Source organism: Cervus elaphus, chromosome 12 (assembly GCF_910594005.1).
Source record: "Cervus elaphus chromosome 12, mCerEla1.1, whole genome shotgun sequence".
Lineage (NCBI taxonomy): Eukaryota > Metazoa > Chordata > Mammalia > Artiodactyla > Cervidae > Cervus > Cervus elaphus.
Genome location: NC_057826.1, coordinates 46252348 through 46279376, shown reverse-complemented (window position 1 = coordinate 46279376; position 27029 = coordinate 46252348). Strand labels below are relative to the sequence as shown.

Genomic DNA, 27029 nt, shown 5'->3' with positions numbered 1-27029 from the left:
GGGAGGGAGGAACTCTGTAGGAGATGTGTATGTATCCCTGCTGAGGGAGGAAGCCACTTGAGGAGGGGGAATTAATAGGAAAGGAGAAAAAATAATGGAAACACATCTCATTATTTTATTGTCACATTTCTATTTATCTTTTGAGTGTTTCCCCTCTTTGCCAGCACAGTTTATGTTTGTCCATTTTTTCTTTCTGTAGGATAAAAGTATAAACTCACTGAAATCTTTTTCATATGGTTATACTAGGATTATATACTTCAGATTCATTTACTGTCCTTTTTCAGTGTTCAGATAATAGATTAATGGAGAAAAAACATTAAAATTGTTTCCTGTTTAAATAAATTTAACTCTAACCTGGATGAAAAATGTGTTTACTGCTTTCAGTCGACCAGATAAAAAGCAACGTATGGTAAATATTGAAAGCTCCAGGCATCGAAAACAAGAGCAGAAGCACCCTCAGCCACAACCTTATAAAAGGGAAGGTAAATGGCATAAATATGGTCGCACTAATGGAAGACATATGGCAAACCTTGAAATAGAATTGGGGCAGTTACCTTTTGATCCTAAATATTGACCATCACAACTAAGTTAAATTAGAAAACTGTAACAGAAACTTGGATGCTTTCTTTACTGTTTGGTGTTGAAACTAAGATGAAATTATCAAGATAACAATGTCTTTTTATCATTTCTAAGTATAGTTTGATGATTTTATATTATTAGTCAAGTATCGAGCAAAAGCTTACTAACTTGCATTTTCCTGTAGTTTAGCTTCGCTGAATATTTTTTTTGGCACTGGAAATGTTCAACTGTAGTTTTATTAAGGAAGCCAAGCATGCAACACATTTTGTGCATGAAATGAGACTTCCTTTCAGTGTATGAGCTTAAAGCAAGCTCAAATCATACATGACAAAGTGTAATTAACACTGATATTTGTGTTAAATTTCCAGTAGAGCTTGAAAAAAAAGTACATTGTGATGGAATTTCATCTTTAACATTTTATAACCTTACACTTGCTTCTTGTCTTTTTGTGGGTTCAAGAGCCCGTTGATTTGTGAAGAATTTGCTGCCTTCTTATGAACTTGCTGACTTGTTCTCTTGTGAAATTTCTTGCACATCTGAATATTGTGGAAGAAACAATAAAACTACACCATGAGGAAAACTAAAGGTCTTTATTTAAAATCTGGCATTGCATTAATATATGATTTTATATTGTGATTTTCTCCCCATACATTTCCTCAGTAGTGCTATTTGGTAAAGCATTTCATAGTGGTTTTTGCAAGTTCCATGAGTTTTACCCAGTATTTAGTAGCATCTTTCAGCCACATCTGAATATTTCTGCTCAGCAATCTCTATTTCTCTGAGAAAGATCTAAACATAGTTCAGAATTTCATCTTTGGTTGAGTTTCCCTTTTAACTTCCGTTCATAGACGTATATGTGACTTCCAGTTCGACTCTCCGGAAAGTGAGTGTGGAATAAAACAGCAGTTCTCTCATAGTTGTTTGAAATTAGGAAAGGACTTATTTCCTAGAAGTAAATAAATGTTTTTAAGCAAATAAAAGCCACCTTTTGTTGAGTACTGTTTCATGAATTTAAGAATGACCTATTAGTTCTTCTGCAACTTTTTTCTTAAACAATGCAATTTCATAATAAAATGATTCATGGTAAGTAACATACATTCCTTGGTAGTTCTATAGAACTAGGGCTGATTTTGACTAGGGAAAAGATCAGTTAATAAAATATGTGTGAAAGGGACCGTTAAAAAAAGTGATATTGTCTATTTATCTGAGTGTTTGCTAAACCTGAGGTAAAATAAAAATACCAAGTTATACCTTTTTTCATATTCCCTTACCTCCTCCAAGACGCTGAAGATGATCAAGTGAGTAGGCAGTGATGAATCATTTTGAAACTCCATATACAACCACTTTAAGGGATTTAGATAAAACATATCTGCTTCAACAAGATAATCAGTTTTTCCAGTCAGGTCTGGGGGACACTGGAGAAATCTCATTGGAAGCGGGTAGTGGACATGGCTATAAAAAGAAAGTTATCATTATAGTTAGAAGAAGTTAAAAAAAAAATTGTGACAGTTTTCAAATTACTCTTAAGATACATCATGTTCACATAACAAAATGTGAAATCTGAATCTAAACTGGGTTTTACTTAAGGTGAAGAGGCACATCTTTTTTTTTTTTTTTTTTTAATATTTATTTATTTATTTGCACCAGGTCTTTACTTGCGGCATACAAACTCTTTAGTTGTGGCATGTGGGATCTAGTTCCCTGACCAGGGATCGAACCCAGGTCCCCTGCACTGGGAGCATGGAGTCTTAGCCACTGGACCACCAGGGAAGTCCCGAGGCACATCTTTAATGCAGTTTTCTCAAAAAATGGAGACCAAGTTTCTTATACAGTGTAGGTAGCATAACCTCAAGTCCAAACTAAAGAGTGAAACTCCCATGTGAAGGTGGGAAGTTGGTCCGCAGCTTGTGGAACTAAGTACTCTCTAACATTAGTATGTGTTCCAGGGATGCATAGGGGCTTTGGGACCAGGTATGTTACTTGTTAATAAGGGAGTAATATCTGGCAAGGTAGAAAACTGGTCATGAACCTGAAAAGATAAAGGATTCTTCATTCTTTTCTTCTTTCTGCTCTGAATTCTTAAGTGACAAGTTTTTCCTATTTCTTTTGTTGTCCTTAAATATTTATATATAAGTATGATTTAGTAAAAAGAACAACATGGGTTCATGGATCAGAGTCCGAATAAGTAATGGTTTTACTGTGGCATTGGAAGATAAGAGTGTATGTAGAAAAGGTGGATTAAGCAGTTACTTGGGACATGCAAAAAGTCATGTTTACAACTTTGCCTCAGAAAAAAATATTTGATAGAGGTTTATTTTCATCTATGAAATGCATACAAAGTAAATTTACACAGGATGTTAATACTTCATGACTTTTACAATTTTGAGGATGGTCTTGCTTCAAGGGGAAAGCAGAAACAATTGAGAAAAGGCTGCCAGCCTTATATTTCAGAGGTAGGTATCAGACTGTGTGTGTGTGTGTGCGCGCACTCCATTGTGCATTGTTGGAAAAACCTAAGATGCTAACTAGGTGAACTGTGCAAAGCCTAAGATATCAGTCACTACAGCCATGTATGGGAGAGCATCATGGTACCTCTAGGATTCCTGTTCTCTGAAGTTATCACTACTGAGAGTATAGGGAGAATGAACATCCCTCTCTCAGCTTATGTAGAACGGGATCTTCAAGTTAAAGGGCTGTTTGGGGTCTTGCATCCATCTAACTGGCTTTTGCTGGACAATCCCAATTTTCCAAATAGCCTATTAATGGTTGGCATTAATGATTCAGTTAAGCAGAGTATTCCACAAGTGTTAAATTACTATAAAATACCAACTTTGATATTGACTGAATGTGCACATGGAAAATTAACTTCAGATTAACTATAGATAGGTAAAGAATTTTCTAAAGGAAAGCTGTTTTCTTTGTCCTTTTATCCTTATTAGGCAATTGGTGAAGTAATATAGCTCCCTGAAATACAAGCTTAGTGTCCATGATGTATTTTTAAATGCCCTGCATAATTAAGGCACTTTCACTGTTATTTCCCAGAGACATACTTAATCCAAGCATTAGAATATCATCTAATTGAATTCCCTAACTTTTACATGCAAGACAGCTGATATCTACAGAAATTAAAAACACTGGTTTAAGACCAGGACAACAGTCCCCATCAGTAAATCTGGGCTTGAATCCCATGTTCTGAGATCATTTAAAAATTATGTAAATATAAGATGTATCACAAAGATTTGTATTAAGATCAATGATACCTGAATTTTTTTTTTTTTTACTAAGAGTATCTTTTAAAGGTAGTATAAAATACTGTATAGGTTTATTTGATCAGAGTATTTAAATGTAAGTTGTTTTGAATATTAAAGTTTGTTTAAAAGGGGTATATTTTCATTGACATGAACAGGAGTTTCAAATGCCTTATCATCATTTGACCAGTTAATTTAAATTGAGGAATCCTAAAGGAGTTTTAAAGTAGTTTTTACAATCATAGCGTTTAGTGAACAGTTTTTCTTACCTGTAATAAGGGGTAGAGTGACAGGGCATCATCATGAGTACTGACGCTGAAGACACACTTGCATTGTTGTAAGAGAGTTCTTGAATGTTAGTCATGACATCGAGAGTACCTCGTTGATGAACTAAACCAGTATAGAGGGCAAGGAGCATATTTGATAAAAACAGAAAACTTAGAGCTGGTTTCTTCCATGTTTTCAAGTTGTTTAGCGAGTATCCTATATAAAGATAGACACATTGAATGGTAACACTGGTAATTTCTTTTCTTATAGCTAAGTGAATATTAATTGCAAATATATAATCTTTAATGGAAGTGTAGTACGAGCTGAAATGCTGTCATGGAAAAACACGAAATAAGCATTGGGTCGTGTTTGTATTTCTCTTGACTATTCACTGTCATTGTCCAGTATCATCCAGGTCGTGACGGTCTTGACCTTTTTCTAGAAAAAGGAACTGACCTATAGCAGAAGGAGTATGGCTAGGGAGTCCAGATTTGAATTCTAGCTTTAGCATTAGTTTCCCATCTGCAGCAGTACCTTTTTCAAATATTAGGGGAAAATGTATGTACAGTGCCAGTCCTGGTACATAGTTGATAAATATATAGAACTTGCTTTTATTCCATTTACCTATCTCTTTAATTTCCCAAGCACTAGTGATAGATTGTGTACATGGAAGTCTCAGTAATTCTGGAGGAAATGTAACTATGTATTATTCTTAAAAAATTATACCACTAGGCTCCTGGGAGATTTTCAGTGGTCAGTTTGAGAGTGGTGGCATGGATCTCTTTCTGGAAGTATATTTATGTTTGTTTGTTTTTTTCTTTCACTATTGTGTTGGGCAATTTGGAGATGCTGAACAATTAAGAGGGTATAAGTGATGCCTCTGAGCATGGTAATGGGAGGGAGGGTAGGGGAACCAGTTCTGTAACACTGGTTATCTGACTTTTGAAACAGCACGAGTGTGGTTTTGCTAAAAAGATTAGCATATGGAAAAACAAAGTGGCCTAATCAGGGACAAGCAGGTCTGCAACGGCCACTGTAGTAAAAACATATTAAGCAGAAACCCAACCCAGAACTGGAAACAGCTCAAATGACAGAAATTCAGTCTAAGAATTTCAGCGTTATTAGACTAGTGACGGCTTTCTTTTACAGGTAAGGAAACTGAGGTACAAGGTTATGCAGTTCAAATAAGGATCAAAGCCAACATTCTGATCTAGAATTACGGTGTTTTGGGTAGGATTGGGGGAAGTTCAAATTAGGCAAGAGAAGTTACTGTAGATTGAAAAAAACAGCTGTAGTTACTTCTCTTCCTGTGTCCTGTCCCCACACTAGCCTGAAGTCTGTCATCTCTTAATCTAGCTTGGCTTTGTGACTTGGTTTGACTAAAAGAACGTGGTAGAAGTGGCAGTGTGCCGGTTCCACGCTGGGGCCTTCCTCGGATCCACGCCTACACCCAGCTTGCTCAGCACCAGACAGCCTGCTGGAGAATGAGCACCCACAGAAGAGCTGAGGTACCCTGACCAATAGCCAGCTGAATCCCAAGGATGTGACAGCCCAGCATGGTTCAGCAGAGCTGCCTGCCTCCTCCGCAGCTGATAATATTTGCATAAGTGAGCTCAGTGAAGAACCACCCACCTCAGCTGTCGATTTGTAAATAATAATTGTAAGCCACCAAGTGTTGAGGTGACTTGTTACACTGCAATTGCCAATAGAATTGTCATGTTTATATAAAATCAGGTTAAAATAGGTCACATAAGAATACAGTAAAAACAGATTTGAGGTACAATGCAATTCAAGATTTCAAGTGTCTAGAAAAGAAAACTGGGCCAGAAAACTGTGCCATTTAAAACATCTGGAACTCCAAAGAGACTGTTGTCTGAAATCATTCCTGAACTTGCAGACTTTGGTCTAGGTGAACTCACTACTTAACTGGTCTTGTTGGAACTTGGCATAACAGTTCTAATTCTTAGTGGAAGCACAAGTCTCCAAGGAATCAGCATTTTTGGCTCACCCAGGAACCTTAGGTACACGTGTCTGAGTGAAAAGCTCACATCCTGTGAGAGGATCAGGGGTTTTTCTAGGTCTCTGTCCTTATAGGATCTTTCTGAATGGACATAAGATGGAAGAAAGGCAGATTCTTTTCATTAGAAAGGTGTCTCTTCAGCCCACACCAGCATTTTATCTCAGTGTTTGGGACTGGAAACAGTTTACCAAGACCCTCCCCCTTAAAGATTGACTCTCTTGGAATGGAAATGAGGATTTAGACAACTTAGTCTTTAAAACACTCTGTAAAGACACACAGCAGAGAAATAGTATGCTGGGAAAACCAGATTATAAAAATGTAACCAAGTTCCTAAATTAACCAAACTAAACAAAATGTGCACAGAAATATTTGTCCTCCAGTAGTATCTGGCAGTGTTCACCTGGGTGAAAAGTAAACAATTATAAGTAACTCAAGTGTTTGTTAAAAAGAAAAAAAAAAAAACCCCTAAGTCTGAATAGTAATTTATGAACAGAATTGTTCTGTTAAATGGTCGCACTATTCTAAAGACTTGCCAAATAGCTCTTAGATGCTTATATTTTTGTGTCTGCATCTGTAGATGAAGTAAGTAAGACTATATAAAGATAATATATGACACTAACTTTGGTTTCAGTACTTTAGATATTTCAGATGTATAGACATGTATGTTTGTGTCTAAAGAGAATACATAAAGCTGAGATGTAGGAGATGATATTTATACTTGACCAAAGAAGGCTGCTTAACTCAATGAATTTGGAGGGTTTTTTTGTTTGTTTTTTAAGTAAAAAGTTTGGTACCATTAATGCCCTCATTTTTCTTAGCCTCCAGGTCCAATTTGATTATCATTTCTTCCTTCCTTAGTCCAGTGATTTTTCTTTTTTAAGTGATTAATATTTGAAGCAAGCCAACAAATCATTCTGAATTAAACTTTAATAAAGTTTCAATTCGTAAATTTTCCACGCCAACATAAAAATTCATATTTTCCAGAGCTTAGTGTAATACAAGACTTTAGAAGTCACATTTTAAAAACTTACTGCAAAGACCTAGTGGAGATACGGAGAAAGGCAGCAAATGAAACCAGAGGTGTGAATCACATTAAAAACTGCATATTCGTTGGGACTGAGTCTTGAAGGGATAAATGTATATAAAGCATTAAAAACTAGTTTCAGCATTAATTTTCCATTTGTGGAATGTAGAACTTGTAGTTTAACCATAAATTTAAATTAACTATTCTGAAATAGATGTATTACTTTTAGTGAAAGATTTCTAACAGCCAGAAATACTACCATCAAAAGGTGCTATGGATGGTGGATCCTTATATTTTTATCTCATTTTACAGGACACAGGAAAAAGGACATTTAGGGAGGAAAAAGGATATTTTGGCTGCATAAAATAATAATAAGGGAAAGCTGCAGTAATATAATCAATTTGTAATTAAGGAGCAATCCTTACTTAGCCTAGTAGACAATAATCTTTTAGAGTTTAATAAGCATTGATTGTCCTTGGTTTCTTTATTATTGTTTTTTTTCTCTATTTTACAAAAATACTTACCACAGAACACCATACAAAATGGTAAAACTGGATAGATAAACCTGAATTCTTTGTGGCTCAACATGCTATAATAAAAAGATATTCAAAGAAAATATTATTTTCTCATATTAAATGATGGTTTAAGAAATTAGTGTATTTAAAATGAATATAATTAACATCTGTTTTTGTAATTATGAGACTGAATTTCATGCTTCAGGAATCAGTCTAATTATTTTTTGGTTATATGGTGATGATGATGTGTTAAAAGTAATGCCAACAGTTGATGTCAATGTGAAATTCTAAAGAACAATTGCATACTAAAAAAAGGGATCTGTGTTACCAACCCAAGTAAGTTATATTACTCAAATTTCAAATAGAAATGCATACATTTTCATTTAGAAATACATTACTTAAAATGTTGGCGGTTTCTGTTTTTTAAAAGCAAATACAATTTCAACCTCTTAAAATTGAATATAATCTTAGTAAGCAAACTATATGTATCAGAAGGGCTTTCCAGGTGGCTCAGACTGTAAAGAATCTGCCTGCAATGCAGGAGACTCGGGTTTGATCCCTGGGTTGGGAAGATCTGGAGAATGTATTAAAATTATTCAGTTGGTCTGAGCATCATCATTTGTTTGTTGTTGTTTAAATGCTAAGTCATGTCCAAGTCTTTCCCACCCTCTGAATTCTAGCCCACTAGGCTCCTTTGTCCATGGGATTTCCCAGGCAAGAACACTGGAGTGGGTTGCCATTTCTTTCTCCAAAGGATCTTCCCGATCCAGAGACTGAACCCATGTCTCCTGTGTTACAGGCGGATTCTTTACCACTGAGCCACCAGGGAAGCCCTGACTACCAGCATAATCACTGCATTTTCAATCTGCTAAATAATCCCCACTAACAAATCATAAGAATTAATGAACCTGCAAAAGATAGTTACCTTCCAAATAATTTATTTAATTTCTTGGTAATATTTAAAAAATGAACTATTTGAACAAATAAAACCTTACCTATAAACTAGCAGTGTCCATAGCACAGTCACCAAAAATATCCTGTACCTCTTTGGGGCTAGAAAGCAGCCATGAATAAAGAAGGGTAAGTGAGTACCCAGGACAGCTGGAAATCCTTGACTGAAGTACCAGTGCCATGGATGAGAACCATAAAATGATCCCAAATCCTGCAGCACATTGAATTTCAAAAAATTGTATTGAACCAGAGTCCACTGGGATAGTTGAAGGAAAAAGAGACAGAAATGTGTTAATGCCAAGTATGAATTTTGGGCATTGGGGAATTTGGCATAATCATGAAATTAAATCAGAATGAAGTCTGAACACTAGGTAGTAGTTTACATTGATAATTTTGAATATGCAATAATTCTTTTTTATACTGTTATGGTTTATAATAGTATACTGAATACAGTTCTCTGTGCTATATAACAGAATCTTGTTCTTCCATTATCCATATAATAATTTGCATCTACTAATCGTAAACTCCCAATCCAACCCTCCCTCCACCCCCTTCCCCTTGGCAACCACAAGTCTGTTCTCTTATGTCCCTGAGTCTGTTTCTGTTTCACAGATAGGTTCATCTGTGTCCTGTTTTAAAGATTCCACATATGAATGATATCATATGGTATGTCTTTCTCTGACTTCATTTAGTATGATCATCTCTAGTTGCATCCATGTTGCTGCACATGGCATTATTTCAGTCTTTTTTATGGCTGAGTAGTATTCCCTTGTATGTTTATCCATTTCTCTGTCAATGGATATTTACGTTGTCTCCATGTTTTGGCTATTGTGAATAATGCTGCTATGAACATAATGGTGCCAGTATCTTTTTAGATTTAAGTTTTGTCTGGCTATGTGGAAAAAATCCCAGGAGTGGGATTGCTGGATCACATGGTAATTCCGTTTTTCATTTTCTGAGGAACCTTCATACTGTTTTCCATAGAGGCTGTACCGTAAGCTTACATTCCCACCAAAGGTGTAAGAGGGTTCCCTTTTCTCCACATTCTCTCAAGCATTTGTTAATTGTAGCTTTTAATGATGGCCATTCTGACCTATGTGAGCTGGTACCTCATTGTAGTTTTGATTTGCATTTTTGTAATAGTGATGATGAACATCTTTTCATGTACCTATTGGCCATTGTATTTCTTCTTTGGAGAAATGTCTGTTTAGGTTTTCTGCCCATTTTTCGATTGGGTTGTTTGTTTTTCTGTTGTTGAGTTAAATGAACTGTTGGCATATTCTGGAAATTAAGCCCTTGTTGTTTGTATCATTTGCAAATATTTTCTCCTGTTCTTTAAGTTGTCTTTTTGTTTCTTTTTTATGATTTCTTTTGCTGTGCAAAATCTATAAGTTTGATTAGGTTCCACTTGTTTATATATTTTTTTATATTTTCCTTTTTAAAAAAAATTAATTATTTTAATTAGAGGCTAATTGCTTTACAGTATTGTAATGGTTTTTGCCATACATTGACATGAATCAGCCATGGGTGTACATGTGTTCTCCATCCCCATTTGTTTATATTTGTTTTTATTTCCATTGCCTTGGGAGACTGACCTAAGAAAACATTGGCATGATTTATATCAGAGAATATTTTGCTTATGATCTCTTCTAGGAGTTTTATGGTGTCATGTCTATGTTTAAGTCTTTAAACAGCCATTTTGAGTTTATTTTTGTGTATGGTGAGACAGTGTATTCTAACTTCGATCTAACTTTCCTATTACCAGTTGCTGAAGAGACTGTCTTTTTTCCATTGTATATTATTACTTCCTTTTTCAAAGATTAATTGACTGTAGGTGTGTGGGTTTATTTCTGGGCTCTCTATTCAGTTCCATTGATCCATATATCCATTTTTGTGCTGGTGCCATGCTGATTTGTTGCTGTAACTTGGTAGTATTGTCTGAAGTCTGGGAGGGTTATGCCTCCTACTTTGTTCTTTTTCTGAAGGATTGCTTAGCAATTCAGGGTCTCTTACGGTTCCATATAAATTTCAGGATTGTTCTAGTTCTACAAAAAATGTTATGAGTAATTTAATAGGAGCAGTCACATTAAATCTGTAGATTCTCTGGGTAGTACGGCCATTTTAACAATATAAATTCTTTCAATGGAAGTGCATGGGATATCTTTTCCATTTCTTTGAATCATCTTAAGTTTCCTTTATTAATGTTTTATAGTTCCCAGTATATAAGCCTTTCACCTCCTTGGTCAGGTTTAAGTATTTTATTTTGAGTGGTGTGATTTTGAAAGGTGTTTTTTTTTATATTCCCTTTCTGATATTTCATTGTTAGTGTAAAGAAATGCAAAGGATTTATGTATGTTAATTTTGTATCCTGCTACCTTGCTGAGTTCATTTATCCGTTCTAGTAGTTTATGTGTGGAGTCTTCAGGGTTTTCTATAGATGGTATCATGTTATCTGCTATAATGACAATTTTGCCTCTTCCTTTCCACTTTGGATACCTTTTCTTATCTGACTGCTGTGGCTAGGACTTCCAGTACTATGTTGAATAGAAGAGGTGAGAGTGGGCATCCTTATCTTCTTCCAGATTTTAGTGGGAAGGCTTTCAGCTTTTCGCCATTGAGTATTGTATTTCCTCTGGATTTGTCATGCATTTGTGCTCAGTCGCTCAAGTCAAGTCTGACTCTGCAACCCCATGGACTGTAGCCCGCCACGCTCCTCGACCCATGGGATTGTCCCCAGGCAAGAATACTGGAGAGTTGCCATTTCTTCCTCCAAGGGGATCTTCCCAACCCAGGTATTGAACCCACGTCGCGTGTCTCCTGCATTGGCAGTCATATTCTTTACCATTGAGCCACTTGGGAAGCCCATGGGTTTGTCTTAAATAGCTTTTATTATCTTGAGATATGTTCCTTCTATGCCCACTTTGGCAAGAGTTTTTTTAATCATGAATGTTGAATTATGGCAGATGCTTTTTCTGCATCTAGTGAGATGATCATGTGGCTTCTGTCTTCTGTTTATGTGTTGTATCACATTGATTTGCCTATGTTGAACCATCCTTGTGAACCTAGGATGAATCCCACTTGGTCATGGTATACAATCTTTCTATGTGTTTTTGGATTTGGTTTGCTAATATTTTGTTGATAATTTTTGCATCAATATTCATCAAAAGTATTGGCCTGTAATTGTCTTTTTTGGTGATTATCTTTGTCTAGTTTTGCTTCATAGAATGGGAGTGATCCTGATCAGTATAAGCTCTTCTTTGCATGTTTGGTAGAATTTGCCTGTGAAGCCATCTGGTCCTGGACTTTTGTTTGTAGCAAGTATGTAAAATTTTTTTTAAAATTAAAATTTTAAATTAATTAATTACAATTAATTTTAATTCTATTTTAATTCTATTTCTTCTCTAGTGATTGAAAGAGCACAATTCAAGAAGTGAATCAATTTCTTCTTGATTCAGTTTTGGTGGACTGAATGTTTCTAGAAACTTGTCCATTTCTTCTAGGTTGTCAGATTTGTTGGCATATATTTGTTCATAGTATTATGTTGCTTTGTATTTATGCAGTATCAGTTGTTAATGTTTCCTTTTTCATTTCTTAATTTATTTGGGTCCTCTGTCTTTTCTTCTCGGTGAGCCTGGCCAGAGGTTTGTCAGTCTTGTTTATTACCCTTTCAGAGAACCAGCTCTTGGTTTTACTGATTTTTTTTCATCTCTTAATTTTCTCTCTTATCTTTATTATTTCCTTCCTTCTGCTGACTTCTGGTTTTGTTTTTCTTTTTCTAACTCTTTTAAGTGGCAAGTTTAGGTGGTTCATTTTATATTTTTCTTGTTTTTTGAGGAAAGCCTGTATCACTGTGAACTTCTGTCTAAGAACTGCTTCTGCTGCATCCCATCAATTTTGTATGGTTCTCTTTTCATTGTCATTTATAGTAACAGTGAAATCATTAACTTTTATAAGTATTAATGTGTTCTTTGTAAAACACTAGTTCTTTGAGATTCAAGAGTATATAATTGTTTATGCCCATTTTGACAGTGTAGCATGCAGACATAAAGAATCAATAAAAATAATTTTTATATGTATTTAGTACCCATATTAAAAATTTTACTGTAGTCCCACCTTATGGCATCACACATTACCTATTAAGATAAGCTCATTACCTATTAAGATAAAAACACTGCCCTTTGAATTACAGCATAAAGTAGGTAATAATAGCAGCTAACATTAAGTGCTCACTTTTGCCATGCAATGTTGTAAGCATTTTACATGTATTATCTCATTTAATCTTCCAACCTTAACAGACAAGTACCACAATTATTTCCAGATAAGGAAATGGGCAAGAATAACTGGTCCAAAGTCTTACATCTTAATACACTAGGCTTCAGACAGTAGCATCTGATTCTGGAACCTATAAGTGACTTAAAAACAGGCAACTAAAAAACAACCAGAGGCTATTACCAATTAGATTAAACCTATTACCATTATTATTAGATTAAACCAATACTAAATCTATTACCAGTAAGATTAAACCAGACGCTTAAAGAATATTCTGGTTAATATGAATTCTGAATAATTGAGGTTAACTAATATCATTTAAAAGTTAACCTTTATTGTTACAAACCTGACAACAGTACTTTAAATGGACTCTTACACAATACACAATTCTGTTATATGGAAAGTATAGCAAAGTGAATCAAAGGCATATGCTACTAGCTTTTTTCTAATATATCCCATATCATTAAACAAATGATTTGCCTATGTTTCCAGATACTCATGGATTAAAAAGTAAGGCTGAGTTTTTAGTGTAATAAATGACTATATTAAAGTAACTTTTTAAAAAAAGTTATTTTTACTTACTTGACCAAAAAAAATACGATCAATTATCAGAGACAAACTCAAAGTGACAAATCTGAAAAACAAAATAGAATGGTGACTAACATTTTTTTTTTTTTGGGTGACTAACATTTTGAACCTACAGAAAATCCAGCAATGGTATATGACTTAGTGGCATATAGCATCAAAAGCCACTTTAAAAATGCTTCAAACATTTCTCCAGCTGAATACGGATTTACACGTTTTGAAAGATATTCATTGAGAAAAGCTGTATTTAAACTTTTTAAAAGTAATAAATTCTGTATTACCTATTGCTGCATAATGAATTACTGCCAAATGTTTTGGCAACCTAAAACTATGAACATTTATTATCTCACAGCTTCTGTGGGTCAAGAATCCAGGCACAGCTTAGCTGGGTATCTCTGACTCAGGATCTCGTAACTTGTTAGGATACTGACTGGGTCTGGAGTTTCAGCTGAAGGCTCTCATGATTTTTCCCTACAGCATGCATTGTCACTTCTCAAGTTTCTCAAACATAAATTAATCATAGTTTTTAGCTGTTTCCCCGAACTGGAATGTATAATTCATGAAGGAATGCACTTTGTTTTGTTAAATTGCTGTATCTCTAGCATGTGGAACAGCACCTAGCACATATTAGTATTAAATATTTGCTGAATGAATGCTTTACAATCAAAACAGTGTTAATAAATCTGAGAAATGACAATAGTGGCAACTTAGCCACCATGTGATTTTGTCCTTTTTTAATAGCTACCAAAAATAGCCTGTACAGAGTGAATACTAATATATTTAGAAGATCACTGTTTTAAGAGTCAAAGTGCATTAATTCCTTCAATGAATAATTTTGTATATTCCACTAGGTACCTGGTATAATTCTGATCCTAGGAGCTCAAAATACAGTTTGAGAACCTGGGTTTCAATCCCATTCTCATCACAGCAACCCAGTGACACTGGCTAATTTACTTTTTCATCTAGCCCTTCATTTTCTGTATCACAAAGTAAAAACACACCTACATTGCCTAGATCCAAGAATTGTGAAAATCAGGTAATATGTGAATATATACTGTATGTTTATTATAAAATCGCATACAAATGTGAAGGAATCAAGTATCCTTAAAATACATTTGAAAAATATTTAAGAAATAAAGCATAGAAAAGTTTTTAATTTAGAAAAACTCCCAGGATCCTCATTTAAGCAAATTAAAATACTCAGAATCACAACTAAAAATATAAAATTGGAAATACTATGTTTCCTTGGTCTGATAATTCTCAGTGATATTAGAAGATATACCTGACTAAAAAGATGTAAGATCTTGTTCATAATCTTTAATTTATTAAAATTAATATGATGGATTGTAGCCATACCTACCCTACAGGTAAAAACTGATGTAGAATAAGATCAAGCTTTCTCTGTTCTTGCCAGAAATGTCTGAACAGCAAAGGTATCCATGGAATAACAGCTGTGGGACGGATTATGAAGGCAAGTGCCACCAGGGATGAGTACTTCACACTATACGCAAGGAAAAGGTATTGTTAAGACAACTTGGAAATGAGTTCAGAGGTTATCTATTTACTCTGTGGTATTACATTTTTTTTTTTTTTAATTAGAGCATTTTCTTTTTGGTATAAATAGCTATCTGAACATGGGGAAGCTACCTAAACTTTCTGGTTCTTAATTTTTCTCATCCATAAAAAAGAGGTAATATGTAAGGTCTTTTCCAGCTTTACTTAATATTCTGGTATTTCCAAGTAAGAGGTTATTCTAATCTTAATGTTTTATTTACTGAGAGGTATATCAACTTTTAACCATAAAACTCTGTCAAATCCTTTTCTGGTGGAAGTGTCTCCTACCAAGATAAAAGACTGTCACACATTTTCTAAGGGGGAAAAAAAAAGCTCTTTTAAAGAAACATTGGGATTATTTAGGCAATGATGGGCTTCTGGGCACATGTGGTTTTGTTCAGAAAGTAGGCGTGTATAGTTTTGCCCATCTGAAAGATACATATATCTATATATACTTATATAGATATACACCTGATTTTAGAAAGCTTACTGTAAAAATCTATATGATCATGGATAGAAATGTGGGTTTTTACCATTAGGAACTCTCAATAAATAGTTGAAGGAGAGCACCTAATAATCATTAAGATGACAGACAGTGGCAAAATGAAACAACTTTATGGTACTATGATATACCTATTAACTAATAAGTAACTATAAAGAAATTTCCAATGTTGGTGAAGATGTAAGAATAGGAATTTCAAGTTCAAATTCTTACGGACACCAGGTAAGTAGTAAAAATTTGCATGGTACCTCCAATAGTGTCATGAAGGAATCTTGGCCCAGAATGTTGCCAGGCCTTACATTTTTTCAAGATTTTAGGTAAGATCTGCCAATTTAAAAATGTTGCCAATTAGTTAACGTAAAGAACAAAAACAAACACTGAGCAAGTGAAATAGAACACCTCTGGCTTGGTCTGAACTTGTCGTCAGCCTAATTGCAAATTCTGCCATAGTGAAACTACCTAGAGGATGCCCAAATGTATCTAGTCCTACCTAACCTCACTCCAAATTTTCCAACTTGGATTTCTTACTCCTTTGTGAATATTTCTACATAACTCTTACTGGAATTTAAAATTAAAGCCCCACAACTTTCTCACAAACCTGTTTAGTGTCCCGTATTTAACAGTATCACTCATTTTCTCAGTCTTAAAAGTTTGGAGTCACCTTAAATCCCAACTTTTCATCCCACACATCCACTTTCCTTCCCATTGCCATGATTTTCCATCAAGTCCTCAGACTTGCCTAAAATCTTCTCATAGTTGTGTCACTTGTTTGGAATCTTTTCATAGTCATTATTTCTAATTTTGCAGAAATATTTCTTAAGAATATCATTGTCACCATCAATACTTACTCAACACTTACTGTGTAATAGGCCACACTGTCTATAGATTCTCATTTAATTCTTGAAAGTGGCTCTATTCTCATTTGATAGAAATTAGTGTTTAGACATCCTCATCTATAGGTAATGTAAGTGAATGCCTATTCTAGCAGTCAAGAGTCTTAATGCAGAAATGATCTTATTTGGTTTGATCCTCAACAACCTTGTATATGAGGAAGAATGGATACTAGCTTCTTAACTAGATTCCCAGATTTTCTAGCTTTCTCCCTTTTAGTATATCCTCAGTACTGCTACTAGGAGAAAATTATTTCTAAATCAGGTTTAACTGTGTCATGCTTCTCAAAGCTGCCGGTACCCTGCTACTCATAAAATCTGAATTCTGGAGAAGGGCAAAGTGCCTTGCTAGCCTCACTCCTCTCTTCTCCCACACATCCTACCATACATTAGCTCTTCCAGACAACCTGCCCAGAATACAGTGAAACTCTATTCTGATGTTCCTTTTTCTTAGTATTTTATACCAATTTATATGAACCCAAACCATGTCCATGTATTTTCTATTTGCCATCCAGGATCTACTCTCTATTCTTCACCTCTCAGGGTGTAGGGAGAGTGACCTGTGTGGACTGTATCAATGGGCTGTCTTGCTCTTTGGCTTCTCATTAGCGTTGGTTAACTGGAGGGCAGAAGAGTCAGTGTATGTTTTTCACCCTGCTCTTTCCTTGCTATGGATAAAGGCTGGCTGTACCCCTCTCTTGTTGGGGTCCTCTAAAATAGTTCTAGGGATTTCAGTAACGGTTTCCTCTCCTTACCCCCTGAGGCCAAAGGATAACAGAAACTTCCTGTGTGACTAGCCCTCAGGTACTATGGTATCCCCTTACTAGCTTTTCTAAACATTGTTTATACCTTTGTAAACAGTCCTTTTATTAAACTCTCTTTGGTTATCTAGTTTGAGTATCGCTCTTTCCTGCTGTAATAAATATATCAACTGTGAAGTTGTGGTTCTGATAGCCTCCATGAATATTGGGGGAGTCCACTGGATATTGCAATATATTGATAATTTAAGATTTTTCAAAACCATGCTTCAGAGTTTTGTACATAATTGTAACAGTACTGTAACTCACCTGTTCATAGACTTTGAACCTTCCAAAGGATAGTAGAAAAGAGCAATTATAGTGAGAACAGTTTCCATGGTGTTTGTAAGAGTTCTGGTACAGCAATACCACGTGAACCAAGAGCATAACTGGCAAAAAAACTAAGAACAATTACAAGCAAATATATGTGGAGTGGGAAATGGAAAAGCGTAGTATTAATCTTCTAAGGAAAATAGCAGGCCCAAACATTGTTTTTAAGAAGTTATATCAAACACATGTCTATGATAATCAGATCTATATTTGTCAAAGTTAAGTTTATTCTCTTAGGTACATTTTTGTGGCATTTCATTTGATTTAAATCTCACTTCACACTTATAGAAGATTTAAAAAAATACAGATTCCTTGACAGCAGAGTTTAAAGAAGACTGAAATTCATAGCTAGAGTTTTATAATCGGTATTACTCAAATTGTCTTATATTACTGACAAGTATTGATATTTTTATTGACCTTGGTTTGGCATGTTGTCCTATTTCCTGGAAATTGAAGACAACACACACACACACACAAAGTGACTTATCAGGAAAAAGCATTAAATTTTAATTTGGAAATTGACTAAATTAATAAGCCACTTTTTGGTAGAACATGCAAACAGAAGCATCATTGTCTGCAAAACAAATGCCTTTAAAAGAAACTTACTGGTTGCTTCAGGGATGTCAAAACATGTCATACCAGCTTCCTATCTCTTCCAATACAGACTTTAAAATATGTTCCCAATTAACTTCTTTTTGTGAAGTTAAAGGCTCTTCCTGAACTAGAAGATCTTAGTGCTGCCACTTTGGAGCAAGGATTTTAAAGGCATTATGTCTTTGCTGTTTTAGGTTTAGCCTTGGGCAGTGTATATAAGCACAAATTAAAGAGACTGACTTAATCCTTGAAGGACTTGATTGCTAAAGTAATCTGTCTTTAATGCAAATCAACACACTACCTGCAGAAATGTCATATTAATAATTAAGTTAATGTTAATAAATTAACACTAAATTATATTTCAGAAATGTGTTGGTAAATTGGTTACCTGGAATTTGAAACATATTTGCCAACAGAAATATAAAAAAGGTAATAAGATTTCTAAGTTGGCTTATATAAGCTTACTTAATTTGATAACTCTTTAGGTTTAACTGGGAAAATCCATTCAGGATTTGAATAGGAGATTTGAGAATCTCCTCACTGTGAAATAAGTCAAATGACAAAAGGTAGTCTTCTGTACCTTTTCCATTATTTTAGCCAAAAGTGAAAGAGTGCATCAGTGAGAAGAGAATTCTCAGGCCTGAGTTGCAGGTAGTTGGAGGAACAGTGAAAGGACTGTAAACAGCTGAGGTAATCTGTGGTAGGCAATAGTTTAGAACTGTTGCTACTGAATATTATGGCAAGTGAGACGAGGACTCAGCCCTGAGTCATGGTGCTTCCCAAGGCTCTGTCCTAGGCTTCGGCCTCTCTAGGGTTGGAGGGCACCAATGGGTTCTACCACGTAGGACTCATTCAGGAGGAGACAGCATGTCCACTTGGATCTTACTGTTCTGAATTATGGAAGTGCCTTTTAAAAGTTGTACAAGTTATCTTCTTAAACTGCCTTGGGAAATCAGCCACGTCGACTGCCCTGTTTATGTGCTTCATGCTCACAGGAATGAAGGAAATAGATGTTCTAATGTGTTTTAGACTTACCACCCATTGTGCTACTTGCTGATTTTCTAGTTGCTTCATTAATGAGTAAAGCCTCAAGTCTGCTATAGCAGACAGAAGTGCTTGGGCAAGTCTAGGAATCCAAATCTTCATTAGTTAAAAAAAAAAAAAAAGATATTAAAAACATCTGGTTAGTTCACACTTTAAAACCATAAGAAATCAACAAGCTTATCCAACATTGATTGAAAGCCATTCTTAGTTTTAAAAAAAGATGTATTATTCTATTCTTCTGCAAAAATACCTGTTTTTCTACAAAAAAAACTACATTAATTTTCATGGAAATACCAAAGGGTAGTTTTATGTTTCCCATTCTCTCTGTAATATATGTTTTACAATACTACTAATTTTAAGTAGCCAGCAGCCCATTTCATTGTGTGAAGGCTCTATTTTAGAAGTACATTTAGTTGTTTTCATTAGCATAACAATAGGTAATTTTTAATGAAATATTTACAATACTGTGGGCTAAGTATCATACTAAGTACTTCATGTATATCAGCTCATTCAGTCCTTCTATCAATCTATGAGACAGGATTATAAATGAGAAAACAGGGACAGAGAGGTTAAGTAATTTCCCCAAAACTGCAGAGCTAGTTAGTGTGGAAGTCAGGATTCAAACCCAAGTCTGCCTGATTCCAAAGCTCTTAGCTACTAAATTACATTGCTTCGCTATCCTGCAATATCAATAATGTCAGTTACTTTTTTTTTTTTAAGCTTTAAGTAATATATTATTATAGAAACATAGTTTTCAGATGATATTAAAGAGTAAAGAGAAAGTAAATGTATTATAACTTAATTACAGTTAATTATTCTACATTATACATTAATACCTTTGAGTTTTAAAATGTGTTACAGTTATCATTAACAAACTAAACACTTGCTGGTAGATCACAACTTAATTTTAGTTTATTCAAAAGATGTGTTTCTAAAAATTTACATGTACATATGTATTTTATTGCATCAAACTTCACTAATTTTACATTATAATTAGAGCTGCTTTACTTTCAGTTGTCAGTGGTTTCTAACACTTTAGCTTTATGTCCTTTATCAGTACTCTGTAAATATGTTTATAAATCATAAGAGTACATTGTACTTCATAATTCCACTTAAACTGTGCCCGTAAAATACAATAAAAGGCACTTCTGTACTCACCTTCTGTTTGCCCTGCAAAAGAATCTATAAGCCTCCTCCTCACTTCCCAGGTCTGCAAATACTTCATGTGAAAAGTTAATTTCGCTACAAACTTCATATGAGCTGAGTGTTAAGGTAGACACTAAAAAACTAAAAGAATTCTTGTGCACTGAGAGAAGTATAGTTATTTATGAACCTAATGAGCCACTATATTCTGAGCTACTTGCCCTAGCTTTCAATATTTTGTTCAGTTTCAAGACCCACATTTTAAGGTTAGACATTAATAAATTACAAGATGATTATGAGATTTTAAGACTGGAGATGTTTATCCTGGATAAATAGGACTTTTTGAAGTGTTATGTAAAAATCTTGAATTTAAAAGGTAGATTTTAGCTGAACACGAAAATAAATGGAGTTGTAAACTTCCAGTTGTCAGCAGTCTCTCCAGACTTTATCATAATTTTCCAGGTTATAATAAGGCCCTGACAAGAATTAAAGAGTTACACATGGCTGCTGGAGAATAAAAACTAGTGAGATGGAGTAAAGAGAAGATGGAATGTGCCAGGAGTGAACCCTGAAGATTAGGCCTTTGTTGGCAGTTTACCATTCTATATTCCTGTTCTTTAAGATCCTGACCCTTCCTTTCCTGAAGCTCCAGGAGCTGGATACCTGTGGGCCATCTTCTGACTGATCAAAACCCCCATTGTGGTACTCCCCCCACTCCGCCCCACAGGTCTCCCCTCTCATCCCTCTTTCTTCTCACAATATTCCAAGCCAGGGCTCTCCAGTATAAATACAATGTGAGCCACATACTGAATTTTAAATTTTATAGTAGTCAAAAAGTGAAAAATGTCGAAACAGGTAAAATGAGCCTCAATACTTTTATTTACCTTATATCTAAAATATTTCAACATTTAATCAATGTAAAAATTACAGAAATATTTTACATTCTTCTTTTGCTCTAGTTCTTTGACATTTGGTATGGATTTTACACTAAGAGCACAACTCAATTTGGACTAGCCACATTTCTAGCATTTCCAGGCTTGAGTAGCCACATATGGCTGGTGGCTTCTCTATTGAACAGCAGAGCTCTAAGCCATCCTTAATTCCATCCACATACCTTATGGAGTTTAAAGAGAAGTCATCTGGAAAGAGCACTGGGGTGTGAATAAGTAGACAGAGGATCTGGTTTTAGCTGTTAACATGCAGTGACTTTGGTCTGTTTCATCACTTCTCTGACCCCTTCTGGTTTCAAAATTACTTAAATTATTTAAAATCTATATTAAAATAATCAAGATGAGAGTATGATGACTGACAGCATCATAATGGTTCTCTGTTCAAGTTATATCTTGAAGACTCCTTCATTCATAATCTAACCTGTTTTCTGGGATATTATTTACATTTGCCTAGGCAAATATTAATATCCTCATATCTAGAAGCTAGTGGATAGTTGTGAGAGATGAAAAAACAATTCACAGTTCCTAACTTCTACATGTGTTAATGGGAGAAATAACTCCTGCTGCTCTCAATTTTCCTTCCCTGTGATATTCTCAAATGAAGCATCAATTTCACCAATATGGTCTTTGTTTTTCACTAATGGGTAATTAGGTATCATTGTAAAGGGGAGAGTACAATATAGCCTTTAAAAAAAAAACAAAAAACTAAACAAAACTCCACAACCTCAGTGTCTTTCCAGGCTTCAAAAAACCCTTCAGGATTTGGGCCACTTCCCTAACAGAAAATGGGGAAGGCCCAAACTGTTGAGTCCAACTTGATGATAGCTTAAAGGATGTTGATAATGAGGTTAGAAAAACTTATGCACCGTTAGTTCTTCTTTTGTATCTTTTCCTGGCAACTGACCCTAGAAATTCATTATCTAGGAATTACAACCCTGCTCACTCTTGATGGCTAATTACTACACAGCACAATGACTGTACATATCAATATATTTTTGTCAAGTTAATTTTCCTAATTTTTAATTTCAACACTAAATCCTGAGTAGGTTTATATGTATTTAGTTTTCATAGGCTCACATAACATGGTCTTCTGTTTACAAGTTAAAAAATAAGATATAACACTTTAAGTGATGCTTTTATGAAGGAAATTTACTTTTAAAGTACAAATAATATATAGTCATTCTGAACATCTGTATTTCTTAATAGAATTTCTCACAGCAGAACACTTTAATGCTTAATGTTTTTAGCACATACTGAACACTTACACATCACCGTGTGTCTTTGAACCCTGGGCTTCCCAGATATGGTCAGAGTTCAGCAACAGTAGTCTTTTAAAAACAAACTTCCATAAATAATTAATTAATTATCATTACTTGCCAACAAAAGTCCGCCTGTGGTTTTTCCAGTAGTCATGTATGGATGTGAGAGTTGGACTATAAAGAAAGCTGAGCGCAGAAGAATTGATGCTTTTGAACTGTGGTGTTGGAGAAGACTCTAGAGTCCCCTGGACTGCAAGGAGATCCAACCAGTCCATCCTAAAGGAGATTAGTCCTGGTTGTTCACTGGAGGGACTGATGTTGAAGCTGAAACTCCAATACTTTGGCCACCTGATGCGGAGAGCTGACTCATTGGAAAAGACCCTGATGCTGGGAAAGATTGAAGGCGGGAGGACAAGGGGACGACAAAGGGTGAGATGGTTGGATGGCATCACCAACACAATGGATGTGGGTTGGGTGGACTCCGGGAGTTGGTGATGGACAGGGAGGCCTGGTGTGCTGTGGTTCGTGGGGTCGCAAAGAGTCAGACACGACTGAGCGACTGAACTGAACTGAATTATCATTAATATTTAATAATTAATATACATTAACCTTAAAAAAAGGATGAAATCTGTTAATGACTGTTATTTTGATTACCTTTATTTAAACTTACCAGCAAGTGAACACTATCTTTCCCCAAAAGATGCAGAATCTTGTAAATGCTTGCAAAGATTAAGGGGTAAGTATAACCCCTCAATCTTTCTGTCCATTCCCAGGTCAAATAACCATAATTAGTAATATTAAGGACTAATGTTAAGTAGCATTGAAACAAAACCTCTTTTCATTTCTACATATAAAACTTATTTTTCAGCAAAGAATCTTAAATAAAAACAAAGTATTTTACATAGGGTATTGGAAATAAAAATGTAGCTGGCTGACTAAATTTCTTCAAAGCAGGAATTTTTTTTTTTAACTTCATTTATATCCTCCATGTTACTGAGCACTGTGGGAATATATGCCAAAGGCTTAGTACATTAACACCAAAGAAAGATACAGAAGAGATATTAGCCTAAAATAATGGCACACTTTTATAGGTTAAAATTACTTGGAAAAAATATGGAAAATTGATTGAAAACATGTCATAGAGCTGACACAGTTTCTGAGATGAATACACATTTCTAGTCCAGGAATAGAAAACTACAAAGGATATTTGAAAACCATATGATGTGCAACTTCAAGAGATTGCCAGTATTCATCTGGAACAAAACTTGTCTGGACTAAAAAGCAGTTACATATTCGTAATGCTATGATAAACAAGATGAGATAAATGTTTTCACCAAGAAGATCTGAAAAAAATGAACAAACAGGTAATTGCAGCACAAGAGTCAGGAAACTTCCACTTGGAGAACTAAAATCTGCTCTGGTTGGCCCCTTGCTCCAGCTCTTAAGTGCAGTGATGAGCTCCAGCCTCTCCACACTACTCAGAAGCAGACCTGGGTGGAAGGTTAGACAAAGCGCCATAGCCTCATCAGTGGGGGATTACCACTCCTTTCACTTAACAAATCAAATATTAAGATACATTTTGAAAAAGAGATTGGGTTAACTAAGGCCTTAAGCTAATATATGTGTATATAATGAAAGAAACCAGCTAACAAATTACTAACTTAGGAAGCATCATTTTGTATATGTGCATATGAGCGTGTGGAGAGTGAAATCGCTCAGTCGTGTCCGACTCTTTGCGACCCCGTCGATTGTAGCCTACCGGGCTCCTCTGTCCATGGGATTCTCCAGGCAAGAATACTGGAGCGGGTTGCCATTTCCTTCTCCAGGGGATCTTCCCGACCCAGGGATCGAATCCAGGTCTCCCACGTTGGAGGGAGACGCTTTAACCTCTGAGCCACCAGGGAAGCCCATATGTGCATATACTGGCATATAAAATGGTCCTTTGTACACTTTTAAATAGTCCTTATTGATGCTTTTGTATGCTAGGCACTGCATTCATTCCTTTACATGCACTATGTCATTTAGTCCTCATTGCTATGGGGAAGGTGTCATTAGCCCTATCTTATATGAGAAAACTGAGGCTCAGAAGTTAAACTGCCTTCTCCCAAGTCAGAAAGGTTGTAAATAAACAGGATTCAAAACCAGGTCTGTATGTTGACTCGAGTCCTGCTCTTAATCACAGATGGACAGCTTATACACTAAATATTTTTTAAATGCGAATTTAGTTGCCAACATTTAAAAACCAGATTTTATGGTAACATCTGTACTGTAGCATATCAAAACTCCTTAAGATCTGGCAACAGAGCTCAACTGGGAAACAGCTGGCTGGTACTGAAAGATAGGGTCCTTTGACTTCTTTCTTGTATTTAGCCTTGCCTCTTCTGTCTCCTGACGACTTGAATTTGCGGCCTGCCTCTGATCCACTGTGAGTCTTTTACTATCATTCTGGGTTCCTGCACTTTCATTATTCTTCAGGAACATTTCCTTTTTTTTTAATTGGAGGGTAATTAAAATATTGTGATGGTTTTGCCATGCATCAACATAAACTGGCCACAGGTTTACATGTGTCCCCTCCCTCCCCAACCCCCTTCCCACCCCATGCCTCCAGGTTGTCACAGAGCGCTGCCTTTGAGTGCCCCGTGTCATACTCAGACTTCCATTGGCTATTATTTGGTAATATATATGTCTCAGTGCTATTCTCTCAAATCACCCAACCCTCTCCTCTGAGTCCAAAAAGTCTGTTTTTTATGTCTCTGTCTACTTTGGTTTCCTGCACATTGGTACCGTCTTTCTAGATTCCATTGTCCAGTTGTCAACATACACATGCACTAATATATGATATTTGTCTTTCATACTTCCCTCTGTAGGACAGGTTCTAGGTTCATCCACCTCATTAGAACTGACTCAAATGCATTCCTTTTTATAGCTGAGTAATATTCCACTGTGTATATGTACTATTTTCCGATGGACATCTAGGTTGCTTCCATGTCCTAGCTATTGTAAATAGTGCAGCAATGAACATTGTGGTACTTTTTCAGTTCAAGACAACATGTATTTTTCAATTCTGGTTTCCTCAGAGTATATGCCCAGCAGTGGGATTTCTGGGTCGTATGGTAGTTTTATGGTCGTATGGTAGTTTTTTAAGGAATCTCCACACTGTTCTCCATAGTGGTGGTATCCGTTTGTATTCCCACCAACAGTGTAAGAGGGTTCCCTTTTCTTCACACCCTCTCCAGCATTTATTGTTTGTAAACTTTTTGATGATGGCCATTCTGACTGGTGTGCGATGATACCTTATTTGCATTTTTTGATTTGCATTTCTCTAAAGAGCAATGTTCTGCATCTTTTCATGTGTTTCTTAGCTATCTGTATGTCTTCTTTGGAGAAATGTATGTTCATGTCTTCTGCCCACTTTTTGATTGGGTTGTTTGTTTTTCTGGTATTGAGCTCCCTGGGCTATTATGTATTTTGAAGATTCTTTGTTAGTTTCATTTGTTATTTTCTCCCATTCTGAGTGTTGTCTTTTCACCTTGCTTATACTTTTCTTAGTAGTGCAAAAGCTTTTAATTAGGTCCCACTGGTTTATTTTTGTTTTTATTTCTATTACACTAGGAGGTGGATCATAGAGGATCCTGCTGTGATTTAGGTCCGAGAATGCAGGAACACATTTTAAGTGTTCTCAACTGGTGCATTCAACGCCATATAGTGCCCCTTCTGAACTTTAATCTTTCAGAAACAAACCTCCCTACTGGACTGTATCTGCTGTCCGAAAACCCTGTGTTCTCTCCTTTTCTCCTCTTTGTGGCCTCAGGCAGAAGAAACTACTCATAACTGGCCCTTAAACAACAGCCTTTGACACATACAAGGCACGCAATATATAATGAATGAATGAGGAACCTATCTACATAATAAATACCCCCTCCGAGAGATCAGAATCCCACTTGCTGGGGTGATGTTTCTCCTGTCAGGGTGACAACGAGACCTAAGAGAAGGCGGAGGGGCCAGCAGGAAAAAGCAATGTGGCGGGTGTCAGACCTGGTTCCACTCCAGGAATCAGCCCTCCGTAGATACGAAACTTTGGGAACACTGGGTCAGGGTGGCCACTCCCTCGCTGACTTGGGATGGCCACATTATGCTTATTCATTTCACATGGCTGCGGAAAGCTGGCACAAAACAATACAGAATACAGTGCCCTGCAAGAGACGGGGTTCCGGAATCCCATCTCCAGCGCAACGCGATTTCTTGGCACACCATCCGCCGCCCCCCGCCCCCAACTCCTGGCCCCCCAGTAGATGGAGCCCTCGTTCAGGGTCGCCGATTTCCCGCCACCACTACCCAGCTCGGCGTCCACACCCCCTCACTCACCCCCGCAGCGCCCGGTGCTCCTCTGCGGGCTGAGATACAAGGTGGACTTTCTCGTTCGCAGCTTCGTCTTCTCGTGGGAGCGGTTCTGGAGACCGCGGAAAAAGAGGCCGCCGCCTCCGCTGTCGTCTCGCTCCATTCTGCAT

At 36.1% G+C, this 27029-nt stretch overlaps 2 protein-coding genes across 14 annotated transcripts in view; one reads left to right on the top strand and one right to left on the bottom strand.

The window, feature by feature from the left end:
- The window catches only part of CCPG1 (cell cycle progression 1), a 45930-nt gene extending 37667 nt beyond the window's left edge, over nt 1–8263 (top strand). For 7 of the 9 annotated variants that reach the window (XM_043921143.1, XM_043921142.1, XM_043921141.1 and 4 more), the window contains one exon: nt 385–1164. In XM_043921143.1, coding sequence (XP_043777078.1) covers nt 385–574 — 190 coding nt within the window. In that variant the 3' untranslated portion in view covers nt 575–1164. Of the gene's footprint in view, nt 1–384; nt 1165–5450 lie in introns of those variants that run through there. The other 2 variants (XM_043921139.1, XM_043921140.1) reach the window with 2 other exon arrangements.
- Nucleotides 1151–27029, bottom strand: PIGB (phosphatidylinositol glycan anchor biosynthesis class B). 5 transcript variants are annotated; one of them, XM_043921145.1, is made up of 13 exons: nt 26887–27029; nt 26557–26714; nt 23729–23864; nt 23192–23309; nt 19161–19265; nt 17472–17602; nt 14819–14959; nt 13456–13507; nt 8649–8860; nt 7663–7727; nt 4097–4310; nt 1851–2031; nt 1151–1525 (listed from the first exon to the last, which is right to left on the bottom strand). In XM_043921145.1, exons 1-13 carry the CDS (start codon nt 27027–27029, stop codon nt 1388–1390), a joined length of 1794 nt encoding a protein of 597 aa, XP_043777080.1. In that variant the 3' UTR covers nt 1151–1387. The 5 variants fall into 5 exon arrangements, with proteins under 5 accessions (XP_043777080.1, XP_043777083.1, XP_043777081.1 ...); XM_043921148.1 differs by having other exon boundaries at nt 8649–8815; XM_043921146.1 differs by having other exon boundaries at nt 17472–17590.